Genomic DNA, 18,654 nt, shown 5'->3' with positions numbered 1-18,654 from the left:
TTGCACTTGCTACAAATTATATATTGACAAAAAGAAAAGTGTTTTAAATTTTTTATTGAGATACAGCATTCATATGGTAAAGTGCAATACTCCCTAATAAACTCACGTTTATATATACATCTATCCTATTAGTTCTATCCCTCTAGAGAACCCTAGCTAATACAGACCCCATCTCTACAAAGAATATTAAAAAACTAGCCGGTTTGGTGGTGCACACCTTTAGTCCCGGATAGGAGGCTACGGTGAGAGGATTGGTTGAGACTGGGAGATCGAGGCTGCAGTGAGCTGTCATTGTGTCACCACTGCACTGCAGCCTGGGCGACAGAGTAAGACCCTGACTCAAAAAAAAAAAAAAAAAATGCAAGACACTCAGCAATAAGTGACCCACTGGCATGTACACCCCATGGATGAATCTCCATTACAGCGTGCCAAGTCAAATAACTCAAGTCCAAAAGGCCACCTATTGTAATGATTCCATATATTTGACATTCTGGAAAAAGCAAAACTATACAGATTGTGAACCCCAAGTATCCGAGACAGGTCTCAGTCAATTTAGGAAGTTTATTTTGCTTAAGAACACGCCTGTGACACAGCCTGAGGAGGCCCTGACGACATGTGCCCAAGGTGGTCGGGGCATAGCTTAGTTTTATACATTTTAGGGAGACAGGAGACATCAATCAATATATATAAGATGAACATTGGTTCAGTCTGGAAAGGTGGGACAACTCGAAAGAGGGAGGGGGCTTCCAGGTCATAGGTAGCTAAGAGACAAATGGTTGCATTCTTTTGAGTTTCTGATTAGCCTTTCCAAAATGAGCAGAGGGGTGACTTTGAGTTCTGTCTGTCCTTTGTCCTCAAGGAAATTCCTTGTGAGGGAGGTATGTAGCTTTTTAATCTTAGTAGCTATCTTTTTAGGAATAGAATGTGAGGTAGCTTTGCCCTACACAGTTCCCAGCTTGACTTTTCCCTTTGGCTTAGTGACTTTGGTGTCCCAAGACTTATTTTCCTTTCACAAGATAAAAACATCAGTGGTTGTCAGATGCCAGGGGCTGGAGGAGTTAACTACAAAGGAGTATGACAGAATTTTAGGGGTGATGCAGCTGTTCTATATCTTGATCGTGGCAGTGGTTATATGATTGTGTGTGTTTGTCAAACTCACATAACTACTTTAAAAAGGGTAAATCTTGCTATATGCAAATTATGCTTTAATTTTTTTAAATGGAAAAAGAGCAAGATGTACCATAACACTTTTAATTTTTTAAACAGATTTACTTTTAGTCATTCAGTATAAATATGGAGTCCTGGAATATGTGCAGAACCATGTCTATCTTCATGTTATTACCGTTCTGGGGTAGGTCTCCAACAGTCTTGCAACTTCAACGAGTTGTAGGATGCTCCTGGGGAGTTGGTCTTTGATTAACTGTCTTGCAATAAGCATTAGAAATGTGTTGTAGTTTTGAATCAGTTACTTGCATCTGGCAACCAGGATACTGTGAAGGACTCCAGAAGGTATGAAAGTACCTGTAAGAATGGGCAGAGGTGAGTTTCTCATGCCTAGTGAAATCACTGCTCCACCTGGGCAGCTCCATCAATTAGCTAGATGTCATTGTCGGAGCTGGGAATATGGAAGCCTGCACCTCAGTCTGGGAGCATGACACTTTATCTTCTCCTTTACTCCCAGAACTTTTTCTTTCTTTCTTTCTTTCTTTTTTTTTTTTTTTTTTTTTTTTTTGAGACAGAGTCTCGCTGTGTCACCCAGGCTGGAATGCAGTGGCCTCACTGCAAGGTCCGCCTCCCGGGTTCACGCCATTCTCCTGCCTCAACCTCCTGAGTAGCTGGGACTACAGGTGCCTGCCACCGCGCCCAGCTAATTTTTTGTGTTTTTAGTAGAGATGGGGTTTCACTGTGTTAGTCAGGATGGTCTTGATCTCCAGACCTCGTGATCCGCCCGCCTCGGCCTCCCAAAGTGCTGGGATTACAGGTGTGAGCCACCGCGCCCCGCCAACCCAGAACTTTCTTTATCCCTTATTTTATGACTAAAAAACTTTATGTTCCTGTACAGTGTCTGTTGCATCTTTCCATCAATCATGTCCCCTGTGACATCTATAAAATGTTCCACACAAAATCTACCTCCAACAGAGAATCCAAAGTAGCTCCTTGAGCCCATTTGTCCTCCTCCCTCTTTACTGGGCACAGTCTTAGTTCTCCACCCTGGATGCAGTCCCCACAGTTGCCCAGTTCCCAGTTTACCGAGAGACTTCTCTCCTCTGTAAACACCTCACTTCTGTTCTCCCTCTTCCACTGGTGCCCCAATCTCAAACTCTCTGCACCTTAAATTTTGCTTCTCAGCCTTGTGCCTGGATTGTCACTCATTCTGTTGCCTCAGAATATTTCCTGAGGTAGAGCATAAGGTGGTTTTGGACTCAGGGAATGGATAAAGAGAGAAATAATCTATTTCCATCAATCTGCCCATAGGTCAAACAACCAGGAGAGTAGCCTGACCTTTCAGAGCCCTGTAAGTGACTGCCTTTTAGCACATCTGCTATGATTATATGGCAGAAGACAACCCCCTCCTTTCTTTTATATCAGTTAGTTATGTTAGATAAGCAAATCCCTGAAGCTTCTCCTACCTTACAATATGCTGATCCCTAAAGCTAGGTTCAGTCCCTCATGTATAATGCTACAACAATGTACTATCTTTCACCACAGCAAATCTAGATTAATTGGAGCCTTCATGTATCTGGTAATTTTTTTCCAAGAGTAGAAGTCACAATCATACCATGAGGAGTGACCACAAATGCATAATATGAAACCCAAGATCAACAAAATACTATGGTTGGTCAGTTTAGCAAGTAAGAAAATGGGTAGTTATACAGAGGTCCATAACTAGCAGGCAAAGAAAACCCCAGACTTACAAATGGAGGAAAATGCAAGAGAATACGAGGGAAAAACAAGGACAGCACCACAGGAGACCCCCACATTTTAAGTAATGGTTCCCAAATGTTACTCCGTGAATCAGCTGCAACAGGCCCCTCTCCAGACTGACTGAGTCAGAATCTATGGCAGAGGACCCAAGAACGTAGACTTTAAAATTTCTCCCCAGGTGATTCTGATATTTGACCAGGTTTGGGAACCCTATGTTTAGAGTCTCCACCAAAAAAACAAAAAAGCCTGGCAGTGTTTGTTCTATATGAAATTCATATAATCCTCACCGTAATCCTCTAAGGTAGATACTATTTTTCTCTCCATTTTACAGACAAGAATCCCAGAGCATAGAAAAGTCACACAGCTAATTAAGTATTGGAGCCTGGATTTGAACCCAGGTAATCTGGTTTTGAAGTCCACAGTAATATTTCAACAGAACCATTAAAAGGAAAGAAAACAAGCAAGCAAAACATTAAGGCATATGAAAAGGGAAGAGAAGGAAGAGATGAAAGGCAGATGAGAAAAATCACTTTGTAGGAAACAGGAAATTATTGTGAAATAGACAAGACTTCCAGCATATAGAGGTAGGTATAGATACAAGGAAATGCTTTTCTTTGGGGCCATACAATGACAACTGTGATTTTAATGACAGTTCCAGGCAATGCAGACTCCTTCAAGAAAGAAGAATAAATTGTGTCCAATAGACTATGCATGAAAATTATATTATTAGTATATTTAAGAAAGATGTTTAATATAAGTTAACTGTTTACACACAGCTACCCAGAAAATCCCATCAAGGAAAACAGGCTGATCTCTGAACATTCTGTCTAATGAAGTTTCTAATTCACTGTATGTTATTTTCCTGTTGTCAAGAGGGCCTCCTTTTTAGCTCTCCTGGATGGTTACTATGATGTCATGCTTATTTGCCCTCTCCTGACCTAAACCATAATAAAATTGAGGTCCTTGAAAAATGCTCCTATTCAGAGCCAGCACACTAAAAGCTTATTCAGATATGAGACTATTGTCCTGATAATATCTAGTCTAGACATAGGGATTCATGCAAGAAGGTACAATTAGAATCTTTTAGTCTGGCGTTGGTGTCTTGAAATACATTTTCTAAAAATTTGATTTTAATACATGTTATTTTGTAGAGAGAACAAGGAAGCATCTTCCCCAGGTCTATACCAGAACAGTTCATTTGTTTCTCCCTTCTGCATCCTCTAGAGCTGTCCAAGTTGTGCCCAGCAATAATGGAACCTATGACGGCAGGCAGAATTTCTTTTGCAGCAGCCACAGGGCTCCGCACACACAAATGGAAGTGCTCAGAAGCTGGGACACCTACTGTCCCAGTTCCAGAGTAGCTTTTCCTGAGGTCCCACCCCAATGGTCACAGACCTACTCAGGGCCCAAAATTTATTTAACAAGATGGTTGGTTGGCCTATGTTACCACAAATGGCCTGTGTGTGACCCTTTTTCAGAGTACAGTTATTTGCCAGACTTTTTTTTTTTTTTTTTGAGACAGCATCTCACTCTGTTGCCCAGGCTGGAGTGTAGTGGCACAATCTCAGCTCATTGCAACCTCTGCCTCCTGGATTCAGGTGATTCTCATGCCTCAGCCTCCCCAGAAGCTGGGAGTACAGGCACACACCACCACACTCAGCTAATTTTTGTATTTTTAGTAGAGATAGGGTTTTACCATGTTGTCTAGGCTGGTCTCGAACTCCTGACCCCAAGTGATCTGCCTGCCTCAGTTTCCAGAAGTACTGGGATTACAGGCATGAGTCACCACACCTGGCCTATTTGCCAGAATTGAAGAAAAATTTTCTTCTCCCTCTGGAGAACTCTGCTGTTAATCTTGTTGCCACTAAGGTAGCAGGCTGAGATGTTGCAGCTAAAGACTGCAGAAGAGACTAACAACCCAATTAAGTTATAATTAGCTGAACTATTTCAGGTGTTTTTAATCAATGCCCTCCTCACTGTAAATCATAGGCAAGGTCTTCAGGGGAGAGGGAAGAAATGATGCTTCTATATTAATGCAAATGTATACTTGTTGAAGGGCTGGATGAAGGCACAGACATCTACTTGGTTGTCTCACTCTTGGAATTAATGCTGACCTCCTCTTTCTTGCTCTTCTCTCCCTCTTACCTCCTCACAGACATACCCAGACACCTGACTGCCAACTGCTATAGAAACCCCTCAAATAGAACAATGAGAACACACGGACACAGGGATGGGAACATCACACATTGGGGCCTGTCGGGGAGTCAGGGGCAAGGGGAGGGAGAGCATTAGGGCAAATACCTAATGCATGCAGGGCTTAAAACCTGGATGACAGGTTGACGGGTGCAGCAAACTACCATGGCATATGTATACCTATGTGACCTGCACGATCTGCACATGCATCCCAGAACTTAAAGTTAAAAAATAAAACCCTCAAATATTTTGAGTGTGTCCACTCTGCTCCTGCCCTCAACCCTTCTTTCAATGCCTATCCCACACTGTCACGGGGCAGTCTTTCCAACATGCAAACCCGGTCACATCAGTCCCCTTGACTAACATTTTTAATGGTTCCTTATGTTTCCATTTTGATCAAATTGCCATGGAAGGTACTTCCTCAGTTAACCCCAGCCCACCTCTTCAGTCCACCATACCCACATACCCTGGCCTTTTGGTCCCACTATGCCAAGCTATTCATGGCTCACAGGATAAGCCATGCTCTGGCCCAACTCATGCTTCTGAGCAGCCAGTTGCCTCAGTCTGCAAGGCCCCCTTTCTCCTCCCCAGCCATTGGCCGCCACCTTGGTTTCCGCCGCTGCTCTCAAGACTTTCCTGGTGACTCAGGCAAAGGAAATGTGTCTCCTTTCTGTGCCTCTCCCAGCTGTGTGTTCTCTTCTCAGTTCACTCTGCTCCTTCCTGCTTTGTTCATGGGACTTTCCCAGATACTCGACTAGTTTGATTGAAGACATTCAATTTGTTGAGGCAGAAACATGGAGCAGTTTTATCTTGCAAATGGCTGCTACCAGCTGTACGTTCCTGTTATTGACTGTCCTTTCCCTCTAGGGACCCAGTCCCCTTACCATTTGATTCTATGTCATAACTCATAAGTCATCACTTGTGTTTATTAAAACAATCTGGTCTGGTTTCCCATCTCATATTTGGTTCAAACTCTCTTTCCCCAGGGTAGGCTGGACTAGGCTGGGTAGGGGGCAGATCTTATGTCTGAGACTGTCCCCTTGGTACTCATGATGTCTCAGAGGAGAGGAAGAGGAGGAGGAGTTTCTCTAAGTCATTGTTTTCTTTGTTGGCTTCAGTGGTGCTGAAGCTGCTGGTGACTCTGCTGTTGTTGACAGCTCTGTGTGTGTGTGTGGGTGGAGAGGAGTGTTGTATAAAGAGTTAGTATGCTCAGATGGAAGCCCCAAAACCTCCACGGAAGAGGACTCAATTCCAAGAAAGTCCCCTGAGCACTGGTGGTTCCTTCCCAGGAGAACCTACCATAGCTTCTGGCTGACCCCCCCTGGAGGCGCCACACCATGGCCCTCGGTATCTGTTCCTCTTCACCTCCTGCCACAATTTTTTTTCTTTTTTTGAGACGGAGTCTCGCACTGTCGCCCAGGCTGTAGTACAAAGTGCAATGGCACAATCTTGGCTCACTGCAACCTCCGCCTCCCAGGTTCAAGCAATTCTTCTGCCTCAGCCTCCCGAGTAGCTGGGATTATAGGTGCAAGCCACCACGCCGGCTAATTTTTTGTATTGTTGGTAAGGATGGGGTTTCACCATGTTGGGCAGGCTGGTCTCAAACTCCTGACCTTGTGATCCTTCTGCCTTGGCCTCCCAAAGTGCTGTGATTACAGGCATGGGCCACTGTGCCCGGCCCTCCTGCCACAATTTTTATTGAAACAACTTGGTGCTCTTGCTTTGATTTAAAATAGATAAAAGACACCGAATTTATTGTGAATTCTTTTTTTTCTCTTGCCTCTCTTAAAAATCTGTTTCTCTATGGGCTAAATTAGTGTATCATATGGGCCAAATCACTTTTTAAAAATACGTAATTTTCAATCATTAATAAAGGCTGGTGCAGTGGCTCATGCCAGCACTTTGGGAGATCGAGGCGGGTGGATTGCTTGAGCCCAGGAGTTTGAGACCAACCTGGGCAACATGGTGAAGCTCTATGTCTACAAAAAAAATACCAAAATTAGTCGGGTATGGTGGTGCGCATCTGTGTGGTCCTAGCTACTCAGGAGGCTGAGGTGGGAGGATTGACTGAGCCCAGGAGGTCGAGGCTGCAGTGAGCTGAGATCATGCCACTGCACTCCAACCTGGGTGACAGTGAGACCTGTCTCAATAAATACATAAGTATCCATGGATCTTTAAACTATACTTAGATCTTAGAGACAATCTTGCCCAGCATTTCTCAAAGGATGCTCTGAAGAACTACGATGATTCTGTGAAAGCAGTACTCAGTGGCCAAATATGTTTGGGAAACGCCACATTCTTACTCTGTAGAATTCCCTCTCAGAGAGTCATCCCAGATATCAGAATATCAAAAGCCCTGAGAAGTCCCATGGTAAATAAACCTGGTCAATGTTCTTGAACCTAAGATTTTGAAAATGAGTTGAGCTCTGATTTCCCCATCTGTACTTTTTACCCTGTGTGCCACACATATTGATCCAGTTTGGGACATGCTGGTCTGAGTGATGAGGCAGTGGTACATGCTGGAAATAATATTAAAAAAGATACTCAACTAGTTTGATTGAAGACATTCAATTTGTTGAGGCAGAAACATGGAGCAGTTTTATCTTGCAAATGGCTGCTACCAGCTGTACGTTCCTGTTATTGACTGTCCTTTCCCTCTAGGGACCCAGTCCCCTTACCATTTGATTCTATGTCATAACTCATAAGTCATCACTTGTGTTTATTAAAACAATCTGGTCTGGTTTCCCATCTCATATTTGGTTCAAACTCTCTTTCCCCAGGGTAGGCTGGACTAGGCTGGGTAGGGGGCAGATCTTATGTCTGAGACTGTCCCCTTGGTACTCATGATGTCTCAGAGGAGAGGAAGAGGAGGAGGAGTTTCTCTAAGTCATTGTTTTCTTTGTTGGCTTCAGTGGTGCTGAAGCTGCTGGTGACTCTGCTGTTGTTGACAGCTCTGTGTGTGTGTGTGGGTGGAGAGGAGTGTTGTATAAAGAGTTAGTATGCTCAGATGGAAGCCCCAAAACCTCCACGGAAGAGGACTCAATTCCAAGAAAGTCCCCTGAGCACTGGTGGTTCCTTCCCAGGAGAACCTACCATAGCTTCTGGCTGACCCCCCCTGGAGGCGCCACACCATGGCCCTCGGTATCTGTTCCTCTTCACCTCCTGCCACAATTTTTTTTCTTTTTTTGAGACGGAGTCTCGCACTGTCGCCCAGGCTGTAGTACAAAGTGCAATGGCACAATCTTGGCTCACTGCAACCTCCGCCTCCCAGGTTCAAGCAATTCTTCTGCCTCAGCCTCCCGAGTAGCTGGGATTATAGGTGCAAGCCACCACGCCGGCTAATTTTTTGTATTGTTGGTAAGGATGGGGTTTCACCATGTTGGGCAGGCTGGTCTCAAACTCCTGACCTCGTGATCCTTCTGCCTTGGCCTCCCAAAGTGCTGTGATTACAGGCATGGGCCACTGTGCCCGGCCCTCCTGCCACAATTTTTATTGAAACAACTTGGTGCTCTTGCTTTGATTTAAAATAGATAAAAGACACCGAATTTATTGTGAATTCTTTTTTTTCTCTTGCCTCTCTTAAAAATCTGTTTCTCTATGGGCTAAATTAGTGTATCATATGGGCCAAATCACTTTTTAAAAATACGTAATTTTCAATCATTAATAAAGGCTGGTGCAGTGGCTCATGCCAGCACTTTGGGAGATCGAGGCGGGTGGATTGCTTGAGCCCAGGAGTTTGAGACCAACCTGGGCAACATGGTGAAGCTCTATGTCTACAAAAAAAATACCAAAATTAGTCGGGTATGGTGGTGCGCATCTGTGTGGTCCTAGCTACTCAGGAGGCTGAGGTGGGAGGATTGACTGAGCCCAGGAGGTCGAGGCTGCAGTGAGCTGAGATCATGCCACTGCACTCCAACCTGGGTGACAGTGAGACCTGTCTCAATAAATACATAAGTATCCATGGATCTTTAAACTATACTTAGATCTTAGAGACAATCTTGCCCAGCATTTCTCAAAGGATGCTCTGAAGAACTACGATGATTCTGTGAAAGCAGTACTCAGTGGCCAAATATGTTTGGGAAACGCCACATTCTTACTCTGTAGAATTCCCTCTCAGAGAGTCATCCCAGATATCAGAATATCAAAAGCCCTGAGAAGTCCCATGGTAAATAAACCTGGTCAATGTTCTTGAACCTAAGATTTTGAAAATGAGTTGAGCTCTGATTTCCCCATCTGTACTTTTTACCCTGTGTGCCACACATATTGATCCAGTTTGGGACATGCTGGTCTGAGTGATGAGGCAGTGGTACATGCTGGAAATAATATTAAAAAATGGTAGTTACAGGGCTGGATCCATCCTCTTTGTGCTCTGTAGTCCCCTGGGCACAGAGCTTTGTCTGTCGACGTCACTGCTCCAGCATTTATAAAACGTGGGACACTCTAGTTCATTGCAGCTTCCACCTTTGACAAGATAGGTATCACAAAATGACCTCGTGATTCAGCAGCCAAAAATTAACAGTAAAGCACCCGTAACTCTGTGTGAATCCTACCCAATTCAGTTTTTTAAATGTATAAACCACTTTCTACCTTTTGACAAAAAGGTAGAAAGGTGGATATTGGAAAAGGAAAAACAGATTAATTTTAAACTACTTGACTCAGATATAATCATGAAAAATCAAGGAGGTGTGTTATCAACCATTTTAGTTTTTGTATATATTTGGAGTAATATAGAATATTTTTTACATACAATTTTTTTCACACACAAGTGCTCTTCATACATATTACTAAAGACAGATATTACCCAGGCTATGAAAACCATAGAAACCTGGATTAACCAACTTTTGTTACATGGTTTTATCAGGCTGTTACAAATCAATTTTAAAAAGACAGGAAACCATTTAAATTTGTTGTTAATTCTCTGAAGTTGTTGAATAGAAGTAAAAATTCAACTTCAACCCCATATTAAATTTGAGCGTTTGGAATCTTAATCCTAAAATTTAGAACTATAAAAAGAAGAACATTCTAAAAAAATGTCTGTGAGACCTGTTTTTTGCTTTGTTTTCTACCTAACTTAATTCTGCCACCCAGTTGAATATTTCAGGTTTCCTTGGTGGAACGCAGGCTGAGTGCTGAAGGGCTCTAGCCACCTGAGAGTGGCATCTGCCTTCCCGTCACCATGCCAACACCCCTAGCTACAAGAAAAGGGATTTCCCCTTTTTCCAGTCTTCCCTCCCATGTGGGACAGGTGCATGCACCTCTACTCCAGGAAGGGCACCATTCGTAATTACAATTGCTTCCTTCCCTCCACTTTTGTGTGAGAGAAGAAAGCTTGAGATGCAATCCTTTGTCTTTTCAAACGTGATTTTTTTGGTTTTGTTTTTTGTTTTCTTGCTATTCTTACTGACGTCTTTGTGTGGTGCAGCGGCTGGGATCCCACTGCATCTACATGGCAACCAGGAAATCAGTCATTCAGAGTTGCCATGGTAACCAGAGGGGGAGGGGAGGAGAAGTCCATTTTATCATGGTAGGCTGTGTCCCTTCCTGAAAGCCTACAGAATTTTTAGACAGAGGTCATTATGAAATCAACAACAACAAACGCCCGTTGTCATCAAGACAGGCCTGTGAACTGGCATCCCCAGGCAAGATGCAGACTGGGAGGGTGGGAGTGAGCATGCAGCCGACCCCACCATGAGGCACAGGGCGTCGCCTTCTCCCCTCAGCACAGATGAGAGGTGACGAATGCCACTTGGTCTCTGCAGCGTCTGTAGAGGGAAGTCTGTAAGCGGGAGTGCCAACCCCAATTGGCAGATTCTCTGACACTTCAAGTCTGCAAAGGAAAGCAGGTAACCGACGTTGTATAAGAAGTGAGCCTCTTGGTTTGGGTGGGGGCACAGCTCTACTTTTATGGTAAGAGGAGCCCTGACTGCGGAAGTGGGCTGAGGCGTGCTGTCCCAAGAAAAACGGAAGTATCTGTTAAGTCTTGTTTCCTGTCACATCCTGGAGCTGAAGGTAGTCACATTTCAAATTTAAAAAAAGAAAGTCAGGGGAAGTTAACCAGTGAGATTATCTTTTACAGGCAGGATAATTAGAATCCTCAGTGGTGTAAAATCTTCCACCTATAGGCGGGTTGAGTTTTATCACAGACAAGAGGGGCCCTGGGCCCTCAGAAGGCCTTAGCTCCTGGATTTATTTAGTCTGATCTTTGGAGAGCAAATTACCAAGAGTTGATCGCACTTCCAACTAAAATTGAGAATGTGCTCCTTGATTTTAAAAAGTCTTCTAATGGTGATATTCTAATAGGCCAGGACATAGCGATGTTACTCTATGAATACAGGTCCGTTTTTTTTTGTTGTTGTTGTTGTTGTTTGTAAAATGAAAAATGACTTCTCATCTTCCTTTTTAACAGTAGAAGGTTACGCTTTTCCTCTTTTGAAGTTGAGATGAACAAATTCTTGATTTCCTCCCCTCTTCCCTCCACACTGCCCCCTCCACTCTCTTGATTCCATCCTAGTAAATAGCTCCACCAGTCACCATTCACTTTGGAGTCTTCCTCCCCCTTACTCTCCTTCCCTTACATCCAAGTCAGCAGCAAATTCTTATAGCCCTAGTTTCAAAATAGAGCCTGAATCCAGTCTCTCCCCATCGCCTTCGCCTTTACTGTTCATCATCCTAAGCCAAGCCAACATCATCTTTCTAAATTTCAAAAGGCCCTTCTCATTGTTCTGGTTTCCATTTTGGCTACCTTCATTCTGGTCTCACAATGCAAGCCAGATCATGCCATGCCCTCATTCAGACCATTTCCCACCCCATGGCTGTACATCACACTCAGAATACAACCATGACCCACAAAACTCGATTAAGTGTAGCCCTCGACTACTGCCCCATCCTTATACCCTATGTGTGCATTCTGCTCTATCCATGCTGACCCCTCCTTGCTGCTTCTGAACACGCCCAACTTCCGCAGTCTCGGGAGGGTGTTGTGCACTTGTTGAAATATTCTTCCCTAGATGTTAGGTGGCCTCCTCTCACTTCCTTCAGGTCTCTGTCTAAATGTCTTCTCCTGCAGGAGGACGTTTGTATCAGCCTGGGTATTTTAGGAAATAGAAGGCGCACCATTTTTAGGAGAATGAAGGGAGTGTTTACCGAGATATGTGTGGGGATCAGGAAACCAACAGCAAGATCTGATGCCACATCTAGGCTTGAAGGGGCTAGTGTTGTAGGAATGCAGAGAGTTGCAGTCCTGGACACCTGTGGGGCTGCCTAGAAGAAGCTGTGGTTCTTGAGGAAGGAAACCAGGACCAGAGAACAATGCTGAGGAATGGACACACTGACCTCACTTTCTACCCACTGGTCTAACACAGATGGAAATCAGAGACTAAGGGAGTTGGAGTAATGAAGTACTGGGTACTATACAAGTTATCTACTGTTGCATAACAAACGATCCCCAAAACATAGAGGTTTCATACAATATATACTTTTTCTCTTATAGTTTCTGTGGGTCAGGAATTTGGGAGCAGCTTATCTTGGTATTTCTGGCCCTCAGTCTCACTTGAGGTTACAGTTAAAATATCAGTTGTTTGAAGCCTTGTCTGGGGTGGAGGATCCATTTCCAAGGTGGCTTGCTTACATGGCTGGCAAGTTGGTGCTGGTTGTTGACAGGAGACCTAAGATCCTCCCCATGTGGGCCTCTCCACAGGGCAGCTTGAGTGACCTCACAACATGGCACCTGGTTTCCCTCAGAGCAAATGATCAAGGAGGCCAAGGTGGAAGCTACAGGGCCTGTTACAACCTAACCTTGAAAATCACACATTGTCATCTCAGTCACATTCTATTAGTCACACAGATCAGTTCTGAGTCAGTGTGGGAAGAGACTATACTAGAGTACGAACAGTAGAAGCCCAGAATAATTAAGGGCCATCTTGGAGAGCAAAGCAAAGAAAAATGGAGAATGAACAGAAAACGGTGAGGGAGGAGATGGCAATCAGAGAATAACCAGCACCCTTCCTTGATCATCCAGTTTAAAATGTTGTGTGCATTCCTGCTGCTCTGTTCCCCTTCACTGCTTTATTTTTCCTCTCCAAATTTAATGCTACCTAACATATTTATCTATTAATGATTTTATTTTTCGATTCCCTCACTAGCATATAAAATCCATGAGATCAGAAACACTGTTTTGTTTCCTTCTGGCACCTAGTAAACTTCCAATAAATATTTGTATATTCAAATGTATGAATTATACCCAATTTTAGATAGAAAGCAAATGGGGTTTTTGTGTTGTTGTTGTTTGTTTGTTTGTTTTTGAGACAGGGTTTCACTGTGTTGCCCATGATGGAGTGCAGTGCCATGATCATTGCAACTCATTGCAGCCTCTATCTTTTGGGCTCAGGTGATCCTCCAACTTTAGCCTCCCAAGTAAGTTGGGACTATAGGCGGGTACCACCATGCCTGGCTAATAAAAAGTGAATACTTTTATATGGCCAATTCCAGTAATATCCCCATCCTTTTTAAACTAAAAAATTGTTCCTCCCAACCCAACTCCATCCCTAAAAAGACTAATTACTAATCACGGAATTATAACTTTGTTTCTGCGAGTTTTGGAAGCAGCATAGTTGCCTCTTGGTCCTTTCTCTTTCTTTGGCTTCTGTTGTTTTCATTTGGCTGTTCCTTGGAGATTTTTATTTTTGTTTTTTGCACTCCCGCCCCTTAATTTTAGAAATAAGTTTTCATATTTCTCCCTCTTAAAGTAAGTTGCCTCTTATGTGGCTGTTAAAATTGCCTGTTTATGTGGCTCCCATTTGAGTTCTCTTTGCAGCAATCTTATTTAAAAAATAGCTCTCATGAAAAGAATAAACCCCTCCCTCCTAATCTTCTCCCTTATTCTCTTTCTTCTGTTTATTCCTGAAATCTACCAAATGTACCAGTGAAAATTTCTTGTCTTCTGTGGCACATATGAGGCTAAAAAGATTGCTGACCTATGGTTACTGATGGTCGGAGGAAAAGAACAGATTACAAGCAGAAAAACCTTTCTTCTGGGCACTGGGGAACATGTAAAGTCCATTGTATTAGGTTGTTCTTGCATTGCTATAAAGAAATATCTGAGACTGGATAATGTATAAAGAAAAGAGGTTTAATTGGCTCACCATTCTGCAGGCTGAACAGGAAGCATGGTGCTGACATCTGCTCAGCTTCTGGGGAGGCCTGAGGAAGCTTACAGTCATGGCAGAAGGTGAAGAGGGTTCAGGCACATCACATGGCAAAAGCAGAAACAAGAGATAGAGAGTGGGAGCGGGGTGCCACCTATTTTTAAGTCATCAGATCTCCTGTGAACTCAGAGTGAGAGCTCACTTATCACCAAGGGAATGGCCCAAGCCGTTCATGAGGGATCTACCCCCACGACCCAAATACCTCCCACCAGGCCCCACCTCCAACACTGGGAATTACGGTTCAGCATGAGATTTGGGTGGGGACAAATATGCTAAGTATATCAACTGCATATGCAATGCCAACCCACCGTGGAACTTATGTACACAATGTTATCCCAATCAATTGATTATAAGAAGAAGAAGGCAGCCTCAGGAACATTTGCACCCAAATCTAGAGAGGGTGGAAGGATGATTTTTGTCCTCCATTGGCCCTAGAAACCGATGATAAATTAACACCTTTCCAGATACCAAGTGGGAGAAACCAGCCCCTTAGGTTATAAAGCAGGTTCCCTTGGAGCAGGGGAGATAATCTGGTTGTCAAAATACATAACTTGGCTCCCCATATGCATACTCATCATTCTACACAAAATCTACACAGGAGTCTTCATCATAAACCCTTGATCATAAGATGCCCTTCATATCACCATCAGCTTTTGACCCAATGGTACTAGAGCAGCAGTTTTGACTCTCATACTAAGAGTACATACTAACCTCGTCATTTACTTATATCATAAATGGGAATAGTGAGTTTCCATTGTTCTTGTGGAGTTCATTTACTCATTTGACAAAGATTTAGTGAGCACTTACTGTGTATCAGGCACCATCAAGACCCCTGCCTAATCAAGCACACAGTTGTTGTCTTCCTACAGACTTAAGGGTAGAAAGATGTTTTTATTTTCCCATCTGATGATTGTCATAGATGGTGAGTCTTTGAAGAGTTTCCTTAGACTGTTATTCCAAAATAAAATGGGAGTCTGTCTCACTAATAAATAGATTAAGCAAATATATCCATTCTGAACACTTTAATTTATTCCTTAAAATCTTATCTTTTTTCTGGTGGTGCCTTCTCAGCTGTGGGGCATGAACAACTTTTTTCTCTCTTGTCTATGTTATTTGTGGTTATTGCTGTCATGTCTTTCAGATATAAAAGCATTGATGTATGTAATCCTTAAATAAGGGTGCCTGTAATGTCATTTTTCCACTTTTATATCAGCTCTGCACCAAGTGTGTTGACAGGATTTTGGCAGGATTTACTTAAGTCATATTATGCTGTTAATTTTCAGTTTATGCAAATCTACTTTCTAGATGTAAAAATTTAGCAGTGAGGGATGTACATAAATATTTTAATAGTAAATAAATGACTTGGCTGTGGTCTGGGTAAATTTCAATATTCTGAACTAGGAAGGAATCAATGACCATAACTGATCTTGAACATGTAACTCACTCTTTTCTTTGGAAAATAAAATCATAAACAATAAGGTATAATGAACAAACTTGCCAGACTAACAGATACTATAGGACTTTGTTAATATTTTAAAAATAAAAACAGCCCTACAGAAATTTGACTTATCACCCTCCTCCTAAAATGAATATCTGGACCTTACTTGTCATGCTCTTGCCTTTATTGAGATATGCAAATAAGATTTATTGCACACCTACTGTGTCCTATGCACTGAGCACTGGATAAGGCACTAGAGATACAAGACTGAGTAAGACATTACCTGTGAATTCTAGGATTTCACATGTGGTTGAAGATAGAGGTAAACATGCAATGATAATACAATGTGATAAGAGCTATAACCAGGATATAGAAGTGGTAATTTGTACGGGCAAGGGAGGGGAGTTATAAAACTGCACAAAAATAGTAATTTGCTAAGGAATCTTAATTATAGATTATTTTTGCCAAGTCAATAATTTGAGACTTCCAATTTTACTCTATACTACATAATTCTTCTCTGTTGAAATTTCCCTGTGTAATCATACAAGTAATACTTAAAGAATGCTGAATAGCTTCTTACTAAAGTAATGGAAATCATTTTAGCAACATTTTGTGAGCAGTGTTTTGCATTACTGCAAATGCACCTTCAGAGTTCACAGATTTGCCGGAAGAGCAATCAATTGACAACACTTTGCTTCATAAGAGTTTTCTACATATAGTGGGATTTACTATCATCTGAGTAAAGACAGATTTTTTTTTTTTTTTCCTGCTGGTTTAATGTTATTACTTGGTCAGTAACTTCACGGTCTTTCCTTTTTCAAAATCACTATCACATTTACCCCCTTGCTACCTCCTCTTCTCATTTTTTTGATTTCTGGGGACATTTTTGGTAATATTTTAAGCAGTCTTAGTAGTTATTCACTCATTCTCTTAGATTTTTAGCTGATTTTATAAAATGTTCTGGTATTTTCAAAATGGTCAGTAGTGGTCATAACTTTCTTCCACAGGATCTAATTGTTTATATTCAGTTAAAATTAACAAACAAATACTGAGTGCATGTAATGTGCCAAGTGCTGTGCGAGGTGGGTGCTGAAGATGCAGAGATGTGAGACCCAGCCCTTGCCCTCAGGGAGTGGCAGGTCTAGTGATCCCACTCTAGTGGACTCTGATGGAAGGGACACATTCACAAGCCATAGTTCCCTCCACTGCTGTGGTTCTGTTCTTGAAATTCTGTCATAGAAAATTCAAAATGAGAACCTGAAAACTTAGGTACAGAATAGAGGCAGGGGAGCCAAGCAAGGTCACAAGTAAATTTATGAAAACCCTTTCCAGTAGAGAAATCAACAAAGACACAAAGAAAAATGCCTTTAAACAGCTCCTTTAATTCCCTATCCTCTCTTGCCAACCTATTTACTGACAAAATAGATCACGCTGTCCAGTCTACATTTTTGGCACAGAAAAACTAAGTCTTGCCTTTCTGCCTTGCCTATAAATTATTGGAGTTATTATTGTATAGCTTTTCTTTCAAGATACTTCAAAATGATTTACATGTGTGATATTAATCTTGCATATTTGTATCCTTTAATTCTGACATCCCTTTTAAAGGGCTATTTTTCCAAGGCTTTGTGCGTGCACAGTGTTCTCTAACCTCTGTCACACTTCACTGCAGACTCCCTCTTCTTGATCTTCTTGCCTGTTTCCTGTTGTCCCTGAATTTCTTTTTCTTCTCTATTTATTTATTTATTTTTTTGGGACAGAATCTCACTCTGTTGCCCAGGCTGGAGTGCAGTGGCACTATCTTGGCTTACTGCAACCTCTGCCTCCCAGGCTCAAGTGATTCTCCTGAGCCAGCCTCCCGAGCAGGCGTGCACCACCATGCCTGGCTAATTTTTGTATTTTTGGTAGAGATGGGGTTTCACCGTCTTGGCCAGGCTGGTCTCAAACTCCTGACCTCAGGTGATCCGCCTGCCTTGGCCTCCCAAAGTGCTGGGATTACAGACATGAGCCACCATGCCCGTCCTGTCCCTGAATATCTATATTGATCTTCAGGGAGTTTTTGGAAGCAACAAGTTTTACTTCGCAGAATCACTGTTTCTGTTTTTATGGTAGTAACACATTTGGTTTAAATTATTTCACCTGACCCCAATCAATAGCCCAGCTCCAACTTTTGCTGGGGTTTGGAACAGTTTCTGCTTATGGGAAGACCAGAACTTCAGAAACATATAAGGCAGCCCTGGTTTGGGGAGTGTGGAGCCCTTGTTCCTAGTAGCCTGGTCAAACTCTCTCTGGGCAAAACCGTTTGTATCCACAGCAAGGCCTCCATGACTCTTTTAAAAACTTTTTATTTGTTTTTATTTATTTATTTTTTAGGTGGAGTCTTGCTTTGTTGCCCAGGTTGGAGTACAGTGGTGCTCTCTCGGCTCACGGCAGGGTTGCAAGTGATTTTTCTGCCTGAGCCTCCCAAGTAGCTGGGATTACAGGCACCTGCCATCACGCCTGGCTAATTTTTGTACTTTTAGTAAAAAATGGGGTTTTGCCATGTTGGCCAGGCTGGTCTTGAACTCCTGAACTCAAGTGATCCTCCTGCCTCGGCCTCCCAAGGTGCTGGGATTACAGGCATGAGCCACCGCACCAGGCTGGCCATGGCTCTTTCTTACCTACTTCCAACTCTACTTCTGTCTCCCTCCTGTCTTTTGCCTTCTCCCTGCCTGTGTCCCTCTGTGCTACTGTCCTCTTCAGTAAGACCTCAGGCTTCATGGTTAGCCCTCCTCCAGCCCCCTTCTTCAACTTCCATCTACTCTTGGCCTCCTTACCCATCCCCTTCCTCTCCTCATCAACATTTGTGTTTGTTTTCTCATGAAGGATTAGGAAAGCAAGCATCTTTAACTCATTCAT

General features: G+C 42.8%; 1 protein-coding gene across 4 annotated transcripts in view; it reads left to right on the top strand.

Annotated features, from left to right (window-relative positions):
- GNG2 (guanine nucleotide binding protein (G protein), gamma 2) overlaps positions 1-18,654 on the top strand; it is a 154,854-nt gene that overhangs the window by 12,360 nt on the left and 123,840 nt on the right. Inside the window, exon 3 of one of the 4 annotated variants that reach the window (XM_011999729.1) lies at positions 3,257-3,323. The exons of 1 other annotated variant lie outside the window; for it this stretch is intronic. In XM_011999729.1, the coding sequence (XP_011855119.1) occupies positions 3,257-3,323 (67 nt within the window). Of the gene's footprint in view, positions 1-3,256; positions 3,324-10,719; positions 10,962-18,654 lie in introns of those variants that run through there. 2 more of the 4 variants (XM_011999734.1, XM_011999735.1) reach the window with 2 other exon arrangements.

Source organism: Mandrillus leucophaeus, unplaced genomic scaffold (genome assembly GCF_000951045.1).
Source record: "Mandrillus leucophaeus isolate KB7577 unplaced genomic scaffold, Mleu.le_1.0 Scaffold60, whole genome shotgun sequence".
Lineage (NCBI taxonomy): Eukaryota > Metazoa > Chordata > Mammalia > Primates > Cercopithecidae > Mandrillus > Mandrillus leucophaeus.
Note: the sequence above shows the minus strand (reverse complement) of the source record. Positions and strands in the feature narration are given on the sequence as shown.